The sequence below is a fragment of the Globicephala melas genome, chromosome 16 (assembly GCF_963455315.2).
Source record: "Globicephala melas chromosome 16, mGloMel1.2, whole genome shotgun sequence".
NCBI lineage: Eukaryota > Metazoa > Chordata > Mammalia > Artiodactyla > Delphinidae > Globicephala > Globicephala melas.
In genome coordinates, this window is record NC_083329.1 from 77,231,221 (window position 1) to 77,252,576 (window position 21,356).

The 21,356-nt window shown below is 40.6% G+C and overlaps 1 protein-coding gene across 2 annotated transcripts in view; it reads left to right on the forward strand.

The window, feature by feature from the left end:
* The first annotated feature begins 5,970 nt into the window (after nt 1-5,970).
* ERO1B (endoplasmic reticulum oxidoreductase 1 beta) overlaps nt 5,971-21,356 on the forward strand; it is a 62,500-nt gene continuing 47,114 nt past the window's right edge. For both annotated transcript variants that reach the window (XM_030839597.2, XM_030839598.2), the window contains exons 1-2: nt 5,971-6,265; nt 18,393-18,512. In XM_030839597.2, the coding sequence (XP_030695457.2) occupies nt 6,164-6,265; nt 18,393-18,512 (222 nt within the window). In that variant the 5' untranslated portion in view covers nt 5,971-6,163. The remainder of the gene's footprint in view (nt 6,266-18,392; nt 18,513-21,356) is intronic.

Genomic DNA, 21,356 nt, shown 5'->3' on the forward strand with positions numbered 1-21,356 from the left:
ACCTGCAGTGGATGCACAGAGTCTTAACCACTAGACCGCCAGGGAAGTCCCTACAACAACTTTAAATGGAGTATAATCTATTAAAAAAAAAAAAAAAAAAAAGAATAATTATGTTGTACCTGAAACTGATACAATATTGTAAATCAACTATACCTCATGAAAAAAAAATGTCCTAAATAGAAAAAAGGAAATCATATGAAGTGGAAACAAGCAAGTATGTGATTCTGTTAAGGCCAAATGAAATCTGTATCTGAGTCAAGATGTTGGCAAGTGAGAGAGAGTGATGCACAGGTGGTCAAGCTTCTTCCCAACTGATACTGGACAATCAAAACCAGATTCTACTGGGGGAAGGGGTTGGAGAAGGGGGACAGTAGGGCAGTAGTGGGGGAGGAATTGGGAATGTGACCATTGGAGAAGCAGCAGGAACACAAAAGATGAAGCAGCTGACTGAACTCCATATATGGAGCAACTGAATTTGGAGAAACTAAACTTCTTGAGGTTCCCAATGGCTGGGGGTACATATTGACAGGAGGGAAGAACTCAGTCATTGCCGACAGAGAAACACCTCCAACAGGAATTGAATGACCATCTATGACCTTCTCTGCCTTTCCCTATCTGCAGTCACCATCTCCATGACCTTGTCCCTCTCTCCTTCCTGGGATGTTTGTTTTTACGTCATGCAAACATTCTTTCTCGGTGTTAGCCCTCACTGTCGTGTGCCCTGGACACTTTGTGGAACGGACTGGAGTAGGAAAGTGGATAGAAGTCAGACAGTCCCAATGTGTAGGAAGCAGTGAAGAACTTCATGATTATGTGAAGTCTTTTGCATTCTAGAAATTAGGTAGGAGGATGAAATTGGCAGAATCATAATTATGATTATGTGAAGTCTTTTGAATTCTAGAAATTAGGTAGGAGGATGAAATTGGCAGAATTATGATTCTAGTTTTTCCAATTATTTACATTTAATAGGTGTTTCCCCTGATCACATGATATATGAACTTCTAGCACAATACCATAATATGTTTGTTATATAAAATAAAGTTTTATCCAAACTGCATTATCGCTATGTAAACTCCTTTAGAAATGGAAATAATTCTAACTTAAGTCTATCAGCTTTAATGCTGTTAAGTGAAAATACTTGAGTGTCACAGCTGAGTAAATATTCAAGAAAAAGCAATGAATACTTTAGGTAGGTAACTAACAAGCCACAGGCCAGCCAAGTTCTTTTGTTTTGATTACTTTTCATCCCTATTGTGAAAAGAAAAGGGGAAGAAATGCCCTCAGTAAAATTCAGAAATCCTATCATCAAGCAAAAATTCCCTTTATAACTAAGTTACAAGTAGAAATCCACTTAAAAAAATGCCATGGCCGGTTGTTAACACACCAGTGCTGTCTACAAATACAGTTGTTTAAACACACCAGATTGCTGTCATTATTCAGCAGGTGCATTAATCACAATTCAGCTTGCTATCAGGAGTGAAAATTACTGGTGTGTAAATTTCCACCCCATTCCCTTGACTTTTACAGGCTCCGGACTCGCAGGCTCAGCGGCCATGGCTCACTGGCCCAGCCGCTCCACGGCATGTGGGATCCTGCCGCACCGGGGCACAAACCCACATCCCCTGCATTGGCATGCGGACTCTCAACCACTGCACCACCAGGGAAGCCCTTCCCTTGACTTTTATTTTGAGCCATTCATCAACAATTTCCTCCATTAGAAGTCACAAGTTAACCAAGCTATAAAAAAAAAAATCAAAGAAACACAATTTGATGATATCTCAGAAATGTAAATACTTAGTGCAATTTGGTTAATTCACAAAATCTCTTAAGCATTACAGTAATCTACTAAGAAAATTCTCAAGCCTTTGTTTCAACCATTAGCTATGGACATATCAAGAAGTGCTTGAGAAAAAAACAGAACTCTTGAAGTAGTAAATTTCCAGTAACTGGTTTCAACCAGTCCTCTGACAAGTGTGTTACTCCCTCAGTTTTTTTTGCTAATCCCCCAATACACTTCTAAAGAACTGTCATCCATTGCCTTAAAGAAAGGCTGCCAGTTTCATCTTATTGCCTTCACCAGAAATGTTCCGGCCCAAGGAAGCCAGGTCCCAGCTGTCCATAGGAAATGTTCAGAGGGCACCATACCCAGGATTGGTTCTGAGATAGATGTCTTCCAAGATAAATTAAGATCCTAGATAATATTAACCAGTCAATCAACAAATATTTATCAATTACTGTTCATAGGAACTGAGATAGTTATTAAAGAGAACATAGAATAAGAAGAGCTAGTCCTCTACAACGTTACACACTAGATGTCTATAATACACGTATTCACAGGAAAAGCTAGCTTCTAATACAGAGCAGCAGATTGTTGGTGCTAAATGAATGTGGTGATAGGAACCGCCATAGACTCTGGATGACTCACTCCAGACTACAGGGATGAGATAATTCGGCCATCGACTCAGAGAAGAAGAGAGATGCGGAGTGGAAAGTAGGGGAGGTGAAACAAAGGGACGAGAGATGGGGGAATCATTTGTACTTGAGAGCAAAACGGAATCTGCAATAAATATAAATCTGTTTTTGTGCATGGTGTCAGTGTGACTACATTTCAAATATGACTATTATTCATCTTGACTTAAGCACATTTTGACACTATTCATTCGAAAAGCTGAAGCACACTGAGGTCATCCATGGCTGATTCTGATTTTGGTTCCATTAAGAATCACGGGAAATACAGTCATAGCTGGCCCTAGTGGAATTACTATCTATACTAAGATTATTCCTCCAGGTTAACCCTCTCCAATAATCTGTCCCAACCAAATCAATTATAAATTGTCATTGTTTGCAATGAAGGAGTAGTACTGATTGTCTTCCTAGCTGGCCCTTCTCAGATTAATAGATCTGGAAGGTCTATAAATTCTTCCATTTGAGCAATGTGGTCAACTTTTCTACACCTTAGTTCCAGGTAATTAGGTTCATCTAATCCAGGTGATGTTAAGTAAATCAAAAATTACATAAACTACAGGATGCATATTGTTACTATTTCTGGGCCGCCAGTGTCCAGAGGTGTGCTTCTTGGTTTTCTGCACTCAGGACATCTGGGACAATTTAATGAATGTGTGAATATATGCTGAGGTTAAAAAAAAAAGTATGTGCAAAGGGAGTACACGAATAAAAGCATGACTTCCTGAAGGGGACATCTGTCACTTTTGTCTGACCAGCGTCTTTTTCCCTTCTTTTAATGATTGAAGGCAGTAGCACTCACTATTCACCTGTGTAATTACGTCTTGCTCATTTTGTGTGGTATTGTGTGGTTGTCAATCAAAGAGCTTGCTCCCTCCCCTGAAGCTAAACTCTAGAAGAAATCTGAATTTTGATAGGAGGGACAATGACTAAAATGATTGGAACTGATCAGTCCAATGGCAGTGTCCTAGGTAAGACTCTCCTTGGAGTCCCTGAATGCTGTCCTGATGGACTTGCATTTCCGGAGGTGTGAGTGGTGAAATCTTCCTCAGTACTATAAGCTATTCCACACTTTTAAAATCTGCTATTATTAAAAAAAAATTTTTTTTTTAGCTAGAGCTGATTTTTGTGGGTTGCAACCAAAGGGAATTAGCACATACACTTTACTTCTGTTACAACTTCCAACCATAGCATTAGGGATGGAAAGGTTCAAACTGCGCATCCAAGAGAGGACCCAAGAGTAAAGATCTATTCAAGGACCTGAGATTTTATAACAAGTAAATTTATAATCCACTCTTTTTAACAACAACAAAAATTTCCCGGCATTTTTTTATAACATCATCTCAGGATGTATGTGTTACCAGTAACATAAAATGCTGAACAGAGACAAGGACTCTTGAGGAAAGTCCACTGGACTTGATAAGAGCAAAGCTTTAGCAGACTGATGGGGACAGAGTACGTTTATATGAGGGAAAGAAGGAAACGGGAGGATAGAAAATATAAGTTTGGCAAAGAAAAAAAGAGGAGGGATGGAAAAGTATTTGGAAGAATCAAGTAAAAATTCTTTTTGTTTTTAAGCTAGGGATGAGCTAGACATGTTTGCAGGCAGGAGAAAGAGGTGCTGAAAAGGAATAGGACAGCAGGGCTGGCTTCTGGGCATGTGACCTGTGCTCAGAAGGGCACTGCCCTTGGCCTTAATGCTCTGCTGTCGCTCTCTTGAAATTCTTACTGTTTTTTGAGCCAGGACCCTGCATTTTCATTTTGCACTATGAAAGTGCTTCATAAGATATATGTAGCCTGATTAATGCCCTCCAAAGGTGCCCACGCCCTAATCCCCAGATCCTGAAAGTATGTTACCCTATGTGGCGAAAAGGACTTAGCAGATGTGATTATGTTAAGGATTTTGAATTGGGAAGATTATTTTTGATTATCTGGTGGGCCCAATGGAATCACAGGGATCTTTACAAGAGGAAGGCGGTAGAGTTAGGTTTAGAAAGAGAAGGCATGTGACAACAGAAGCAGAGGGAGTGAGTGACAACAGAAGCAGAGGGAGTGAAACGTGACAATATGATGCACGGTCATGAGCTAAGGAATGCCTGGCCTCTAGAAGCTGGAAAAGGCAAGAAAACATATTGTCCCCTAGAGAAAGCCTCTAGAAAGAATGTAGCTCTGCTGATCCAGTTTGGACTCCTGACCTCCAGAACTGTAAGATGATAAATTTGTTTTAAGCCACTAAATCTGTGGTAATTTGTTATACAAACGGTGGGAAACTAATACACACTGCATAAATGTAAGGTGATGTATTACTAGTTTACTAGAAATCAAGAATATTAATAAAGCTAATAGCAGCTGTCATTTATTGAACATTTTTTTTTTTTTTTTTTCCGGTTCACGGGCCTCTCACTGTTGTGGCCTCTCCCATTGTGGAGCACAGGCTCCAGACGTGTAGGCTCAGCGGCCATGGCTCACGGGCCCAGCCACGCCGCGGCACGTGGGATCTTTCCGGACCAGGGCACGAACCCGTGTCCCCTGTATCGGCAGGCGGACTCTCAACCACTGCGCCACCAGGGAGGCCCTGAACATTTCTTTTATACTAGGCACCATACTAAGCCCTTTATGTTTATAATCTTATGCAATGCTAGAACAATGTTTCAGGTGGGTATTAGTGTGTTTACTTTATAGACGGACAAACTGAGGCTCAGAGAGGTTAAGTAACTTGTCTAAAGCCACATAACAAACTAGGATGTTTTAGAGGTGGGAGCTGAACCCAGTTATCACTCCAAAATTTTCTGTGTGTTCATCCCCATTCCCAGATTTTATTATGAACTTGGGTTACGTCCCATCCTTTGTGTTTGTAATTATGTATGTAATTATGTATATAATTATGTTTGTACGTGTCAGCATAGGAGTGGGAGCTGGACGAGGCAGAGGACGACATCCACATCTGGGGCGTATAAGATGAAGGAGGAGCCGAAGCCATCTCCACAAGTCGCAGGTGGCTGGCTCATCCAGGCACCCGCGGTAGATGTGAGGCTACAGAAAAGTGGGTGAGACAAAGAAAGCGCCCGACACTTAAAATCGAAGAGCCCTCGTTTCTCATTTGCGTAGATCCTGGAGCCTCGCGGCCGTCCGTTGTCAGCGGGCGAAGACACAGGGTGGGGCCCCTTCGCTCCGTTTCCAGGAGCAACTGCCAAGGGAAGGGGCGCAGCGGGCGGCCGGCTGCGAAGGAGGACGCTCCCTCCCACCCGCCCGCCCCGCCCGCCCCGCCCGCACAGCCTCTTGTTTTGGAGGCCCGCGTGGTCCCCAGTCATTGGCCGCCTTGGGGTCCGAAGCCCCGGGGAGGCGGAGCGGTCTCCGCAGTTGTAGTTCCCGGGTTCCCCTGCCGCCGGCCCCGCCTTCCGGCCTGAGGCGCCCTCCCGGCCGCGCGGGACCACAACTCCCAAAAGGCCTCGCGGTCGGAGGGGGCGGGGCCGGCGCAGGGGAGGCCAGGGGCGGGGCCGCCTGGGGGATGAAGTCGGGGGCACTCGACTCACCAGCCTCGCTCACAGCTGCCGGGCGTCAGGCAGAGCGTCCCCTACCTCCCGACGGGCGTGCAGACCTCTGACCCTGGAGTCTCTCGGCCGCCGGGAGTTGTCCCCTTGGGTCGTCGCCCGGGCCGCCCGCCGTTCTCCGGCCGGCCGCGGCGAGGGGAGAGGTCAGCATGAGCCGGGGGGTCGGGCGGGCCGGCGCAGGGCAGGGGGCGGCGGCCGCGTTGCAGCTGCTGGTCACCCTGAGCTTCCTCCCGAGCGTCGTCGAGGCCCAGGTGAGCCCGAGTGATGGCGGCGCGGGGACCCCCGGCCGAAAGCCGGCGGCTGCAGCGGCGGCGACCGGGCCGCGGCTGAGGCGCGGGAGGGCCGGAGCCGGAGCCCGGCGTGGTTTCTGGCGAGCGGAAAAGATGGGGGGGCGGGGAGGGGGGCTGAAACCGTGATCGTTGAGCCCAAGAAACGCCTGCGAGCCGCTCGCGGCGTACGGGGCTGGCGACACTCCTGGGGTGATGGCAGGAGAATGAGGAAGATGGTGACGGTCCCCGGAGGTGTTTTCGTTTCTGTCTTTCTGATGTTTAAGCGGCTGAGAGTGTGGCGGGAGATGGGACGGGAATGAAAACCTCCGCGGCTGTTTTGGGAAGAGAGCACGCAGAGAAATGGGGAAGCCCTCCCTGCGGCGAGCTCAGGGGGTCGGCGGGCAGGTGGAGAGGAGGTGACAGACCCCGCGGGCCTGCAACAGCCGTGTGGATCGCGAGGGGGACGAGACTTAACTTTCTCGACTTTCGGACTAGAGAACCCCTCGCATCTTCCCTCGCTCAGGACCGCCGTATTTTTACCCAGCTTGTACTCGGTCTGCTAAGTGGCGTCGCCAGGTGAGCCCAAGTACGAGACCGGAGGTCTGTGTCTGATCTTGTGGCTCCATCAGCAGTGAGGTGCTGGCTGGTAAATTAGGGTTTGGGGGTTGTCTTTGTGAGGCGTATCTTAAGGAAGGGTTCTCAATATGCTGGAAATCAGAGCGTTAGCTTCCCGCAGCCTTTTGCCTTAAGAAAGGTGTTTGCTTCTTTTTCATACAGGAGAATTTGAGTAGACCTCTGCCAGGTGCTCTCTTGCCTGCACCTGCTCCAAAGTGGCAAAACTGCTAAAAGCAAAAAACACAAAAGGTGTCTCAGGTGGCCCGATAATGAGGGAGACGTCGATTGAAGCAATTAATGCTGATTGTTAAGTAAAATTGAAGATAACTGAGGGTAACCGTGTAAACATGTTTTTCTCACTTTTTATTCAGTGTCATAGTGTTATGGTGTTCTGAATCCCGAATGCCCGAATATTCAGTTTCTGTCCCTGTTTGAAGTTTTTTTTTAAGATTTTTTTTTTTTTTTGGATGTGGACCATTTTTTATGTCTTTATTGAATTTCTTACAATGTTGCTTCTGTTTTATGTTTTGGTTTTTCGGCTGCGAGGCGTGTGGGATCTTAGCTCCCCGACCAGGGATCAAACCCACACCCCCTGCACTGGAAGGTGAGGTCTTAACCACTGGACCGCCAGGGAAGTCCCTGAATATTTTTTAAATGAATGATTTGACAAAAATAAAAGCGGCAGACTTTTGGTTTGGGTGGGGAGGGGGGATGGTAAAAATGCAGATTCTCTGGGTCCATTACCAGATGTTCTGATTTAAGGGATCTGGATGTGAACCAAGAATCAGCATTTTAAACTAACCTTGCAAGTAACTAATGCAGTTACCCTTGTAACTATCTTTTAACCCCACTTGGAAACACTGAAATAGATAGTGGCAATCTGGGCATATCTACCAGACTTACGAAAAGTATATTTTCCAAATTGTCTGGCAAAATTATTTTCTAGTTATTAGTGGGTCGTTTCTTTTTGAGTAGAATTTACATTTAGCTATTTTTTAAAATTTTGATTTTTCTCATTTTCTCTTTATATAGCATATATTAATTGTATACTTTATTACCAATGTAGAAGCTTTGTTTTAGGTTCCTATCACTAATTATGTGTATTAATGATTTATAATTCCATGTGTACTTTAAGTTTTATTATATCCAAGTGAATATATGTAATTTAAGTTTCATTATGTCCAAATGAATATATATAGTTCAGTAGTTAAAGATTTGCACATATTCAAGGTAGCATTGTACCAAACAGTCCTCAAAAATGAATATATGTTTTTTGTTTCCAGTGGTACTTTCTAATATAGTGTTGGATCATATTTTAGATAGTACTTTAATCTGTAACATGTTTAAATATACATTATCTCATTTTATTTGACATATCTGTGGGCCGATTGAGGTAACTGACATTAAGAGAGCTTACATGATAAATATCACACTTGTTAAGTAAGTGAACAAGATTAGACTGGAGCCCCAGTAGGCTTCTTTCTGGTTTATACAGTGCATCTCAGCATGCTTGCTTCTTTGCGGTATAGAAATAGAGCAGAGGGAGACCCAGGAAAATAAAAAGATGGAACCAAGCCAGTTCTTTCTCTTCTCTTTCATACACTAAATTGGAAGAAAAACGGTAAAGAATAAAGGGAAGAATTAGATTTTTTAAAAAGTACTTCTATTCAGAAGAACTTAGTTAAGGAGATGAATATTTTGAATATTATCTCCTTACATTAAAAGCATAAAATTATTTTTAAGCACACGAAATGATAGGCATTTGTACACCACATACCCCATGTTTTATAAATGAAATGCAAATGTGCTTTGTATTATGGCAAAACATAGGAACTAAAAACATAGTGCATACAAGTGATATAACAAGTTAATCTTCCTGTAAAGAAATAACTTCAGTCAGATATATTTTTAAATTTTTTAAAATGCATTTCTGAGGTGGCAGGAAATCAAGGAATACATAAAGCCGCCCTGCACCCCCCCAGGATGGAAAGCCAGAACCTTGAGACTCAAACAGTGCTGCTTCAGTCCCATTACCTTGAGGACTTCCCCCGAACTCTGAACACCTTGAGCCTTCTGCTTTAACAACTGCATGGAGTGGAGTGAACAAATAAAGCGTGTGTCTGCCCAAAGAGAGGGAAATAAAAGGAGGCCCCACCATAAAGCTTGGGCTCCACAGAGCTACATCTTCAATACAAGGGTAAATGAGAAATGAAACCCACCACAAGTAAGGGGAAAGTGAAGAAACTTGCTAGGGGAAGGGAAAAAAAAACCACCTTGAGAATTTGTAACCATGAACCAGCCCTTACACAGGGCAAATTCATGCCACCTGTACTGGGAAAAGCTTTAAGTGGGAAATTTAATTTGTAGCAGCCTCAGGTTGGTACGCTCCCAGTTTACTGGTAAAAGCAAATATCCAAATATACTGGGATTTATTTTCAACCCAGGCCCTAAAGAATTCTTGAAGATAAAGTGTCAGGAAGAATAAGCTAATAGTCAAAACACACAAAGGCACCATGAATGAGATATTAGAAATAATAGATTATAGAAATAGACCTATAATGACCTTAGATTTTGAAAATATCAGACATAATTTAAAATCACTGTTTAATGTGTTTAAATAAAAAGCCTTGAAAGTATGAAAAAGAACAAGAAATTTTAAAGAATTACCCAAAAGATTAAAACATAATGAAATAGAAGTTCTAGAAATGAAATTAAGAAATCAATGGATGGATTAAATAGCTGATTATACCTAGCAGAAAAAATGATTATTGAATCAGACATCCATTTAATGTACTTTTCTTTCTACTTGACCCTCCAACACCTCCTTTTCCATCACTTTTAGCTTCATACTTCACCAACAGAGTTGGAGTAATCAGAATAATCCACATCTGTCCACCTACTAGTCTCTGACACACATAATTTGACTTCCTGTAGATTACCATGGATGAACTGTTTGTGCTCTTATCAAAGGTCAATCCCTCCACTTGTATTTTAGTCCCATTCTTTCCAGTTCAAGGACATGGCTTGAGCAAATCTTCCCTTTCTCTCCTGGATCATTGATTTTTCCTGCTCTAATGGACTGTTACTGTCATCATAAAACATGCTGTTAATTCTACTATTTTAAATTTCTCTCTTGAGCCACCCATCTCTTCTGACTCTGCTCAGTTTTTCTTTTCCCCTCTATAGAAAAACTCCTCAGAAGAGTTACCTTTATCTTTCCTCTTCTGATCATTCAGCCCATTGCAGCCTGACTTTTGGCTCTACCACTTCTTTAAAACTGCTCTTGTCAAGGTCACTAATGTCTTCCTTGATGCTAAAGCCAGTAGTTTAAAAAGCTAAGGTTTAAAAACTGTCGGCAGGGCTTCCCTGGTGGCACAGTGGTTGGGAGTCCGCCCGCTGATGCAGGGGACGCGGGTTTGTGCCCCGGTCCGGGAGGATCCCACGTGCCGTGGAGTGGCTGGGCCCGTGAGCCATGGCCGCTGAGCCTGCGTGTCTGGAGCCTGTGCTCCGCAACGGGAGAGGCCACCGCCCAAAAAAAAACAATCAGCAGACTTTTTCACAGCTCACCACTCACTGTCCTTGAAATATGTTTCTTGGTTTTTTTTTTTCTTTTTTTGGTTTCCAGGATAGTATACTTTTCTGATTTTTTTCCCTGTCTTTCTGCAGGCCAGTCTTTCTTAGAATCCTTTGCTTGTTCCTCCTCTGTCCCTAACCGCTAATGTTGAACCTCAGGGTTCAAATCTTGTAGTCTTTCTTCTCTCCACCTTTGTCATCTCATTTAGTCTCTTGATTTTAAATACCATCTATATAACTGACTTTCAGAATCTCCAGACTAGGATTCTCAGCTCTAGATCCATACATCCAACTACCTTTTCAACCTCTCCACTTGGATAATTAATAGGTATCACGAACTTGATGTATCAGGAACCGAATTCCTGATTTTTTCCCCCCTCAAATCTGTTCTTCCCACAGTCTACTCCCCCTTAAACCTATGCTGCAGCCAAGCTGACTTCCCAGCTGTTCCTCAAACATGGCAAATGTGTTCTTGCATTGAGACTCTTGGACTAGCAGTTTCCTCTGCCGAGCTAACACTCTTCTCATGTATTCATGTGGTTCACTCGCTCACTTTCTTAGGTTTCTGCTAAAGCGTCACCTTATCTGCCATGTCCACTTACCTAAATTGTCGCCTTCCCTGACCATACAATATAAAAGAGAAACCCTTCATCCTTGCCTTGTACTCCATGTTCCTTTTAGGCTTTGCTTAAAACTCTTCCACTGGCTTCCTGCCTCACTCAGTGTTGTGCACGGTACAAAAACATACTTGCTCTTTATCCCCTATTCCTGGCACGAAGCTCCTAAAAGCCTTGCAATTTCCTGAGAAATAGGGGTGCCCCTTTCAGTCGTAGCTGAGTTTATGCTAATGAGGTGACTTAGGTGGGAACCCCTAGAGAGCTTCAGGATGAGCCTGGTGCAGAAAGGCCAAGTGCTTAGAGGACTGGAACTTTCGGCCCTACCCACTGATCTCCAGGTTCGGGCAAGGGGTGCTGTAGATTGAGCTCTGTAAAAACTCATAGAACAGTGAGATTCGATGAGCTCCCAGGTTGATGAACGCATAGACTTGCTGGGAGAGCAGTGCAGAGGCACAGAACTTCTGCACGCTGCCCCCTCCCCCCATACGCCAATCAGTACCTTGCCCTGTGCATCTCTTCCGTTTGGCTGTTTCTGAGTTGTACCCTTTGCAGTAAACCAGTAAACGTAAGTAAAGTGTTTTCCTGAGTTCTATAGGCCATTCTAGCTAATTATCAAACCTGAGAAGGAAGTTGTGGGAACCCCTCTCTATAGCCGGTCTGTCAGTTACAGGTGGCTTGGGGCTGGCATCTTAAGTCGGGGCAGTCCTGTGTGTCTACACCCTTAATCTTTGGGGTCTGCTCTAATTCCATGTGATATCAGAATTGAATTGGGCACCCAGTTAATGTTGGAGAGGTGGAGAATTGGTTGGTGTGAGAAAACACCAGACTCAGAAAAGCCACAATCTTAATAAAGGTCCTCTAATTCTCCTTTTACCTACTATGTAGTCCTCCTTATTGTTTCTCTGAGCCCTTGGGCAAAGCTTACCGCCTCAGGGCCTTCGCATTTAGTATTCCCAATGCCTGGAATGCTTCTTCCTCTCCCGGCCCCCCTCACCACCAACCCCCCACCAAAAAAGCATTGGTTCGCTCCTTCCTCTCTAAGTTTTGCTGAAATTTCAGTTGGACCTTCTATAATTATCCCTGTTTAAAAATTTAGCAGCCCCGATTCTGTAACACCTGTCTCAATTCTCTAGTTTTCCTCCATATCACTTTATTACTATCTGACAGACTCTATACTTTGGTCATTCATTTGTTTTTCTCTTCTATGAGAATTCTCTTTCTTCTAATATTACATTCCCAGTAATTAGAACAGTGCAGGGCTTATGTTAGGCTCTCAATAAATATGTTGGATAAATGAATAAATGAATGGAAGAGAAGTGCAAGTAAGTTATTCAGAATGAACCGCAGAAAGATAACAGGATGGTAAATGTTTAAGAGAGCTTAAGAGATGTGAAGAATAGAGTAAGAAGGTCTGATGTGATGACTGGAGTTCCAGAAGGTTAAAACAGAATAGGGAAAAAGCAGTATTTTTACTGCATGTCAATATGAAAAAGACAACCCAATAGAAAAATGAACAAAAGATATAAACAGACATTTTACACAAGAATAGAAATGTTTTATAAAACATTAGAATTTTGTACCTCATTAGTGCAAAAAAAAATCAGAGACCCTTTCATGCTTACTAGATTGGCAAAAATGAAAACAGATTAATGTAAAATATTGGTGAGGATATGATTCAACAGTAACTCCCATCCACTGTTGGTAGGGTTGTAAACTGGTACAACTGTTTTGGAAATAAGCCTGTCATTCCCTAGTAAAACTGAACATGTACTTCTAGTAATTCTCCTAAGCATATAACCTGGAGGATGTCTTACACACACATATATATCAGGAGATATGTACAAAAATGTTTGTATGACATTATTCTTTAGCTGATTCTGGAAATAACCTAAATATGAATTGTATTAGTTTCCTATTGCTGCTGTAACAAATTTACAAACTTGGTGGCTTAATATAACACAAAGTTATTATCTTATAGTTCTATGCCCAGAAGTCTGAAAATTGGTCTTAAAGGTGTGATAAATGTGTGAACAAGGCTTCTTTCTCCCTTTCTCTAGGGGAGAACTGTTCCTTGCCTTTTCCAAGCTTCTAAAAGCTGCTGTGTTCCTTGGCTTGTGGCCTCTTCTTCCATCTTCAAAGCCAGCAGTGTAGAATCTTCCAATCTTCCTCTGACTCTGACACACCTGTCTCCCTCTTATAAAGAACTTTGTATTGGTTCCACCTGAATAATCCAGTGTAATCTCACCATCTTAAATTCCTTAACTTAATCACATCTGCTAAGTCCCTTTTAACATAGTCACAGGTTTCAGAAATTAGAGCATGGACATCTTCGGGGGGCCATCTCTCTGCTTACCGTATATAATAGATCAACAATAGAACAAATAAATCATGACATTTTCAGATAATGTAACATTTACAGCAGTGAAAATAAATGAGTTACTATAAAATTCATCATCTTGGGTAAATGCCAAAGTAAAATGTTAGCAAAAGAAGCACATCACAGAAGAAGTCACACATTAGATTACGTTCATGTTAAAGTTCAAAAACAGGAAAGAATAACCTAAGTACATTGTTTAGGGATACATATGTGATGAAATTATAAAGAAAAGAAATAAACGAAAGTAAAATTTTTACCTCTAAGAGGAGGGAGATGGATATAATTAAAAAGGGACTTCAAAGATACTGGTGGTATTCCATTTCTATTTATAAATTTTATTTAGATATGATTGACATAATACTGTATCAATGTTAGATGTACAACATAATGATTTGGTATCTCTATATATTGTGAAATGATCACCAGAATAAGTCTAGTTAAAACCCATCACCATACATTATTAGAATTTTTTTTTCTTGTGATAAAAACTTTTAAGATTTACTTTGTTAGGAAATTTCAAATATATAATACAGTCTTATTAACTGTAGTCACTGTGCTGTACATTACATCCCCCTGACTTTATAGCTGGAAGCTTATACTTTTTAACCCCCTTCCCACATTTCCCTGAACCTCCTACCCCAGCGCCTCTGACAGCACTAATCTGTTCTCTGTATGCATACGCTTAGATTTCTTTTTGATTTTTGTTGTTGTTGTGTTTTGTTTAGACTCCACGTGTAAGTGAGACTGTATGGTATTTATCTTTATCTCCCTTAGTTCAGTAAGCATTATGTCCTCAAGTTCCATCCATGTTGCAAATGGCCAGGTTTTATTCATTTTCATGACTGGATATATTGTGTATATATACCACATTTTCTTTATTCATCCATCAATGGATACTTGGATCGCTTCTGTACTTGGTTATTGTAAATAATGCTGCAGTGAACGTGGAGCTACATATATCTTTTCAAGTTAGTATATTTGTTTTCTTCAGTTAAATACCAAGAAGTGAAATTGTTGGATCTTGTGGTAGTTCTATTTTTAATTTTTTTCTGGGCCCTCCATACGGTTCTCCATGGTGGCTGCACCAATTTACATTCCCACCAACAGTGCCCAAGGGTTTTCTTTCCTCCACATCCTCACCAACACTTGTTACTTCTTGTCTTTTTGATAATAGCCATGCTGACAGGTGTGATGTGATATCTCATTGTGGTTTTGATTTTCATTTCCCTGATGATTGGTGATACTGAGCACCTTTTCGTGTACCTGCTGGCCACCCATATGTCTTCTTTGGAAAAAGGTCTGTTCAGATTCTCTGCTCATATTTTAATCAGATTATTCTTTGCTGTTAAATTGTGTGAGTTCTTTATATATGTTGGATATTAACCCCTTACTGCATATGATTTGCAAATATTTTCTTCCATTCCATAGGTTGTCTTTTCATTTTGTTAGTGGTTTTGCTTTGCTGTGCAGCTTTTTTTTTTTTTGAAGTTTTTTCTTTTTTTTAATTAATTAATTTATTTTTGGCTGTGTTGGGTCTTTGTTTCTGTGCGAGGGCTTTCTCTAGTTGTGGCAAGCGGGGGCCACTCTTCATCGCGGTGCGCGGGCCTCTCACTATCGTAGCCTCTTTTGTTGTGGAGCACAGGCTCCAGACGCGCAGGCTCAGTAGTTGTGGCTCACGGGTCTAGTTGCTCCGCGGCATGTGGGATCTTCCTGGACCAGGGCTTGAACCCGTGTCCCCTGCATTGGCAGGCAGATTTTTAACCACTGCGCCACCAGGGAAGCCCTGTGCAGAAGCTTTTTAGTTTGATGTAGTCCCACTAGTTTGTTTTTACTTTTGTTGCCTTTGCTTTTGGTGTCAAATCCAAAAAATCATCACTAAGACTGATGTCAAGGAGCTTAACACTTGTGTTTTCTTCTAGGAGTTTTAGGGTATCAGGTCTTATGTTCAAATCTTTGATCCACTTGAGTTAATTTTTGTGTATGCTGTAAGATAATGGTCCACTTTTCATTCTTGTGCATGTGGCTGTATGCCTGGTTTTCCCAACACTGTTTATTGAAGAGACTATCCTTTCCCCATTGTGTATTCTTGGCTCTGTTGTCATAAATTACTTGACTGTATATTTATGGGTTTCTTTCTGGGCTTTTTATTCTGTTTTGTTGGTCTGTGTGTTTTTGTTTTTCTAGGTTTGCAATATAGTTTGAAATTGGGGCATATGATGCCTCCAGCTTTGTTTTTTCTCAAGATTGCTTTGGCTGTTCTGGGTCTTTTATGATTCCACACAAATTTTTAGGACTCTTCTATTTCTGTGAAAAATGCTGTTGGAATTTTGATAGGGATTGTATTGAACCTTTATACTGCTTTGAGTACTATGGACATTTTAACAATATTCTTCTAATCCATGAGTATGGAATAGCCTTCCGTTTATTGTGTCTTTAATATTTTCCATAATAAATTATAGTTTCTAGGTCTTAAACCTCTTGGTTAAATTTTTTCCTAGGTGTTATTTCTTTTTGTTGCAATGGTAAATGAATTGTTTCTTAATTTCTCTTTCTGATAGTTTGTTATTAGTGTATGGAAGCACTACACATGATTTTTGTGTATTGATTTTGTATCCTGGAACTTGTTTATTAGTTCTAACAGTGTTTAGTCTGAAATTCTTTAGGATTTTCTGTGCATAATATCATATCATCTGCAAATAGTGAAAATTTTACTTCTTCCTCTCCAACTTGGGTGCCTTTTATTTCTTCTTCCTGTCTAATTTCTGTTTTTTAAAATTTGGTTATATACAGTGTTTGTCTTAGTAGTAGCCTTTAACAGTTGGAAATAAGTTCACAGTAATTTTGTATGCCTTACTCCAGCCCCTACGCAATTAAAATTTTTAAAAATACTGTGGTTTACTAACTAAAAGTTAACAATTTAAGAAGAATTTGTAAGAATGAGCAGTCGTGGGTAAAATATTTTTAAAGCCTAGAAAGATTTTTGGTGTGTATTTTGTTTCCTCTTTTCCCCCCTTTTATTATTTAGGGGCCTAGAATTTGAAGTTTTGTAAGCAGTAAACTCAGAGCAATGGAATGAAATTTGGTGGAGTTAGTGACAGGATCTTAGTAAGTGGGATAGCAAAGCATAGAAGAACTTCAGAGCCACAATTATTGATAATGATTCCTTTTCTTTATCTCAAGATAATATAGCTCTAACTCTTTATGTTGTAGGGAGTTTGGCGACACATTTATACTCCTAGGGAAAAAGCGTGAGACAGAAACAACTGGGAAGTTTCCATTTTTTGATCGTTCTTCGCATATGTTCCTCTTATGGATCACATGAATAACCTTTAACAGGCTGAGTCCCATTTTTTTTAATTTTAATTTTAATTGCGATAATTGTAGGTTCCATGCAGTTGTGAGAAATAATACGTAAAAATGTCATTTACCCTTTATCTAGTTTTTTCCAATGGTAACATTTTGTAAACATATAGTATAATATTATAACTAGGACATAGACATTGATACAATCATGTGTATCTGTTTTACTTGTTTCATTTGTGTACCTATGGATTAGTTCTGTATTCTTTTATCACATGTATAGGTTTGTGTGTCCACCACCAGTCAAGATACTGAAAAATTTCATCACTGCAAGGATCCTTTCTGTTGCCCTTTTATAACCACACCTACCTCCTTCCTACCTTACTCCCCCCATCAAGCTCCCATCCCCTTCTCCAGTCCCTAAGCGCTGGCAACCAGTAAGCTGTTCTCCATTTCTAAACTTTTGTCATTTCAAAAATGTTCTATCGGGCTTCCCTGATGGCTCAGTGGTTAAGAATCTTCCTGCCAATGCAGGGGACATCGATTCAAGCCCTGGTCTGGGAAGATCCCACATGCCACGGAGCAATTAAGCCCGTGCACCACAACTACTGAGCCTGTGCTCTAGAGCCCACGAGCCACAACTCCTGAGCCCGCGTGCCTAGAGCCCATGCTCCACAACGAGAGAAGCCACTGCAATGAGAAGCCTGCGCACCGCAACAAAGAGTAGCCCCCTCTCAACACAACTAGAGGAAGCCCGTGCATGGCAACGAAGACACAACACGGCCGAAAATAAAATAAATAAAATAAAATAAAGTTACTAAAAAAATGTTACATGAATGAAACCATATGGTATGTAACCTTTTGGGATTGGCGCTTTTTCACTCAGCTTAATTCCATAAAGATTCATCCAAGTTGTGCATATTAATGAGTCCCATTTTTAAATTTAGCTGAAGAATGTTTTATGGAATTTTTAGACTCTGAACTCACTTTGTAAATATCAATTTCTCTTCGATTAATGTATACTTTGAGTAGTGGATAAAAGCGTAGATTTTAAAGTGCAGTAGACTTGTGACTTAAGTCTCATGTCTACTTCGGAAAAATTATTTTAACCTTGCTAAGCCTTAATATCCTTACATGTAAAATGAGGATAATAATACCATTTCTTAGGGTATTTAAAGAATAAATGAGTTAACATATGTAGTGGTCTTGGCATCATGCCTGTCATGTATGTGTTCCATAAATGGCAGTCTAAAAGAAAGAGTTACTACAGCAATATTATTACAGCCTGTGATTTCTAGGTTAATCTTGGAAGAAGTTGCCTTAGCATTCCAATGACTATTTGGATTTTATATATGTTTAGTCAAGGGAGAAAGCATTCAATAGCTTTCTTTTTGACCGCTGAACAAGAATGTTTAGTTCTTCAGAATGGGTATATCTAATCCTTCTATTGCTTTTTATTTAATTGACCATTGTAAAAAAGTGACTGCTTTAAATGTTATATATCTTAATCAGCAAATACTAACGAAGTTGAATGCATAATTTAGCTTTTTATGTAACAGTACAGATTTGTTAAGATTGAAACATCAGTAGTTTACATCTTTCCAATTATATACATGTTTCCCCCTAGGTCACCGGTGTCCTGGATGACTGCTTGTGTGATGTTGATAGCATCGATAACTTCAACACCTTCAAAATCTTCCCCAAAATAAAAAAGCTGCAAGAACGAGACTATTTCCGTTACTACAAGGTATGGTTATAATTTCAGATTCCGTTGGTACTAAAGATTTTTATATAGCTCTCTACAGGTGCGACTCTTGCGACTCTTTTGGAAACCCATTTCTACTCAGCACCCTGTGTGTATCCTTTATCATTGGAATGTATTAAGTATTGCAGTGAAAACCTATTAGTCTTTTTGAACCCTAAGAATCTGAACTCCCTTCTTATGTTTGGGGGATTTCTCATTGTTCAATTTGGGTTTTGAGGCAGAGACTCCTTCTTCTAAAGAGGTTGAAAATGCCCAGGACTTATTTTATCAGTCTCCCTTGTAACTTAGGTTCTGTTATCCAGACACACCTACCCAGGCTCTGAGTTGTGCTGATGGCATTGTCGTGTGCTGTCGTTGTTAGTGGTACATGGTTCCACAGCAGCATTTGTTGGGTAGCTCACTGTGACAGGTGGCAAAGCAGCCTGAGGATAGAAGCAGAACACCATCCATAGTAAGACTGCAGCATTGGTTCTTAAGTCTAACAATAGTCCACGCTGGACCGTTTCAGAATAACCAATGGTAGGTTAAAGGCAGTAGCAATAACACAAATTCAAAAGAACAATGGTTTAAAAGCTGCTGTTGTGTTCTTGCTCTCAGTATTTGGTTGGGTTTATAATTTCTTTGATTTTCATTTTTAGTTTATTTTAAAAAGTAAGCATGATTTCCTTTTTTATCCTGTTACTGTATAGGTTATCTTAGTCCTTTAAATATATTTTATACATTTATTTATGTATTTATTTTTGGCCGCGTTGGGTCTTCGTTGCTGTGTGCGGGCTTTCTCTAGTTGCTGTGAGCAGGGGCTACTTTTCGTTGTGGTGCACAGGCTTCTTATTGCGGTGGCTTCTCTCTGCGGAGCATGGGCTCTAGGCGCACAGGCTTCACTAGTTGTGACACTTGGGCTCTGTAGTTGTGGCTCACGGGCTCTAGAGCGCAGGCTCAGTAGTTGTGGCGCATGGGCTTAGTTGCTCCTCGGCATGTGGGATCTTCCCAGGTCAGGGATCAAATCCATGTCCCCTGCATTGGCAGGTGGATTCTTAACCACTGCGCCACCAGGGAAGTCCCCAGTCCTTTAAATATTTTTGAAGGTTAAAAAATAAAACTTTCCAAATAATGTAAGTTGTGCAGAAAGATAACAAAGTCAAAACCTAAAGATTTGGGAACCCATCCCCTTTTCCCATCAGCCCCAAGAATATACAAAAAAGTGAATGTTTCTCCTCTATACAAAATCCTTTAGGAATACAGTTGCCATAAACTTACTTCAAAAAGAAATCTATACCTAAGCAAACTATTGTCTAACATTCTAGACATTTTACATACAAACAACACAGGTTCCAATAGCTTCTTCAGATTCCCACTCCTATGTCTATAAGTCTGTCTGCATTTGTAACTGCTTTCTCTTGCTTCTTTTCTACTGCTAGGCTTAACCATATGAAATTGTTGCTTTTAGAGATCAGAATGGTTGAATGTTGCCAGTTTCATATGGTTCAGTCTAATACAGAGAAGGAAGTGTTCCTTCTATCAAAGACCATCCCTTCACAGAACGTCCAGATCACATGTCCACTCAATATGTCATGGCCCTCACTCTTTCACACTTACCTTTTGGGATTATATCTTCTGTTTCTGTATCCCCATAGATCTGGTCAATAGTAGGCACTCAAATATTTGAATAAATGAATGAATATCTCATTGAATCTTTATACTGAAATCCTGTTAGATCAACATTATCCACATTTTCCAGAGAATAAACAATGGTTTAGGTATCCTAAGGTAGGGTACTTTTGTTGGCTTACAAACGAAAGAGAAGTTTTATTAAGAAAAGGTGTGGAGCAGCTCACAAAATTGAAAGATAAGCTGAAGAAGCATATTTCAGAAAAGACAAATTATAGCAGGAACTAATGGCCATTCTCTTTATGATACTGCCAAAATTTTGGATCAAATTAACCATTTTCCCATATTTTAATATTACACAAGAGTCAGATTTCTGGGAGAGAGGGTCTAAATTGGTCTAGGCAGGGTCATATAACCCCACTACTTGACCAAAGGACAATTTGGTTAATAGTCCTGTTTGCATTTGCATATTGTTTCTCCAAGAGAAATTAGGGGATGTTACAGAAGGAGGAAAAATGAAAGTTGAGTAGGCAAAAATAACAATGTGGTCATTGGCTAGCCAACATAGAATTCATCATCATACATGCAATTTAAAAAATGTTCCAACCAACATAATGAAATTACTGTGTGTGTAACTGGAATATATTCGTACCCTTTCCCAAAGGAGGGTAATGCAATGATCTAGTTAATCCAGTTATCTTCAAGTCTAGGATATGTGGGTGCTATCTACTCTTCTTGTAGTTCTGTCAACCTGTGAATTCAAAAAAAAAAAAAGGAAATTTGACGTAGAGTACATTAGTGGTGGAAGAGGAAAGCTAAGAGAAGAGGTTAATTTTAAACACACATACATGCTTATGATTCAGCAAGCAAGGAAGTACAGGTAGAAGTAAGCCTACCTCTATCAACCAGTCACTTGGCTGCTGTAGCTTGTATTTATATTTTCTCTCTTCTACTATCCGTTACATTCCTTTATTTGCCAAGTATTTATCGAATAATTACTCTGTAGCAGAGTGTATTCTAGGTGCTGTGGATACAATAGTGAATAAAACAAAGCCTCTTACCTTATGAAACTTTTTATATGATTAGGGAGACAGACAATAAACAAGGAAACAATAAAATAGTATTTACTTTATAATCATAGGAAATTACATGGAGAAAAATAAAATTGGAGATAGAGGATAATGGGAATGGAGAAGGTAGGTAGCCCTATTTTAAAGA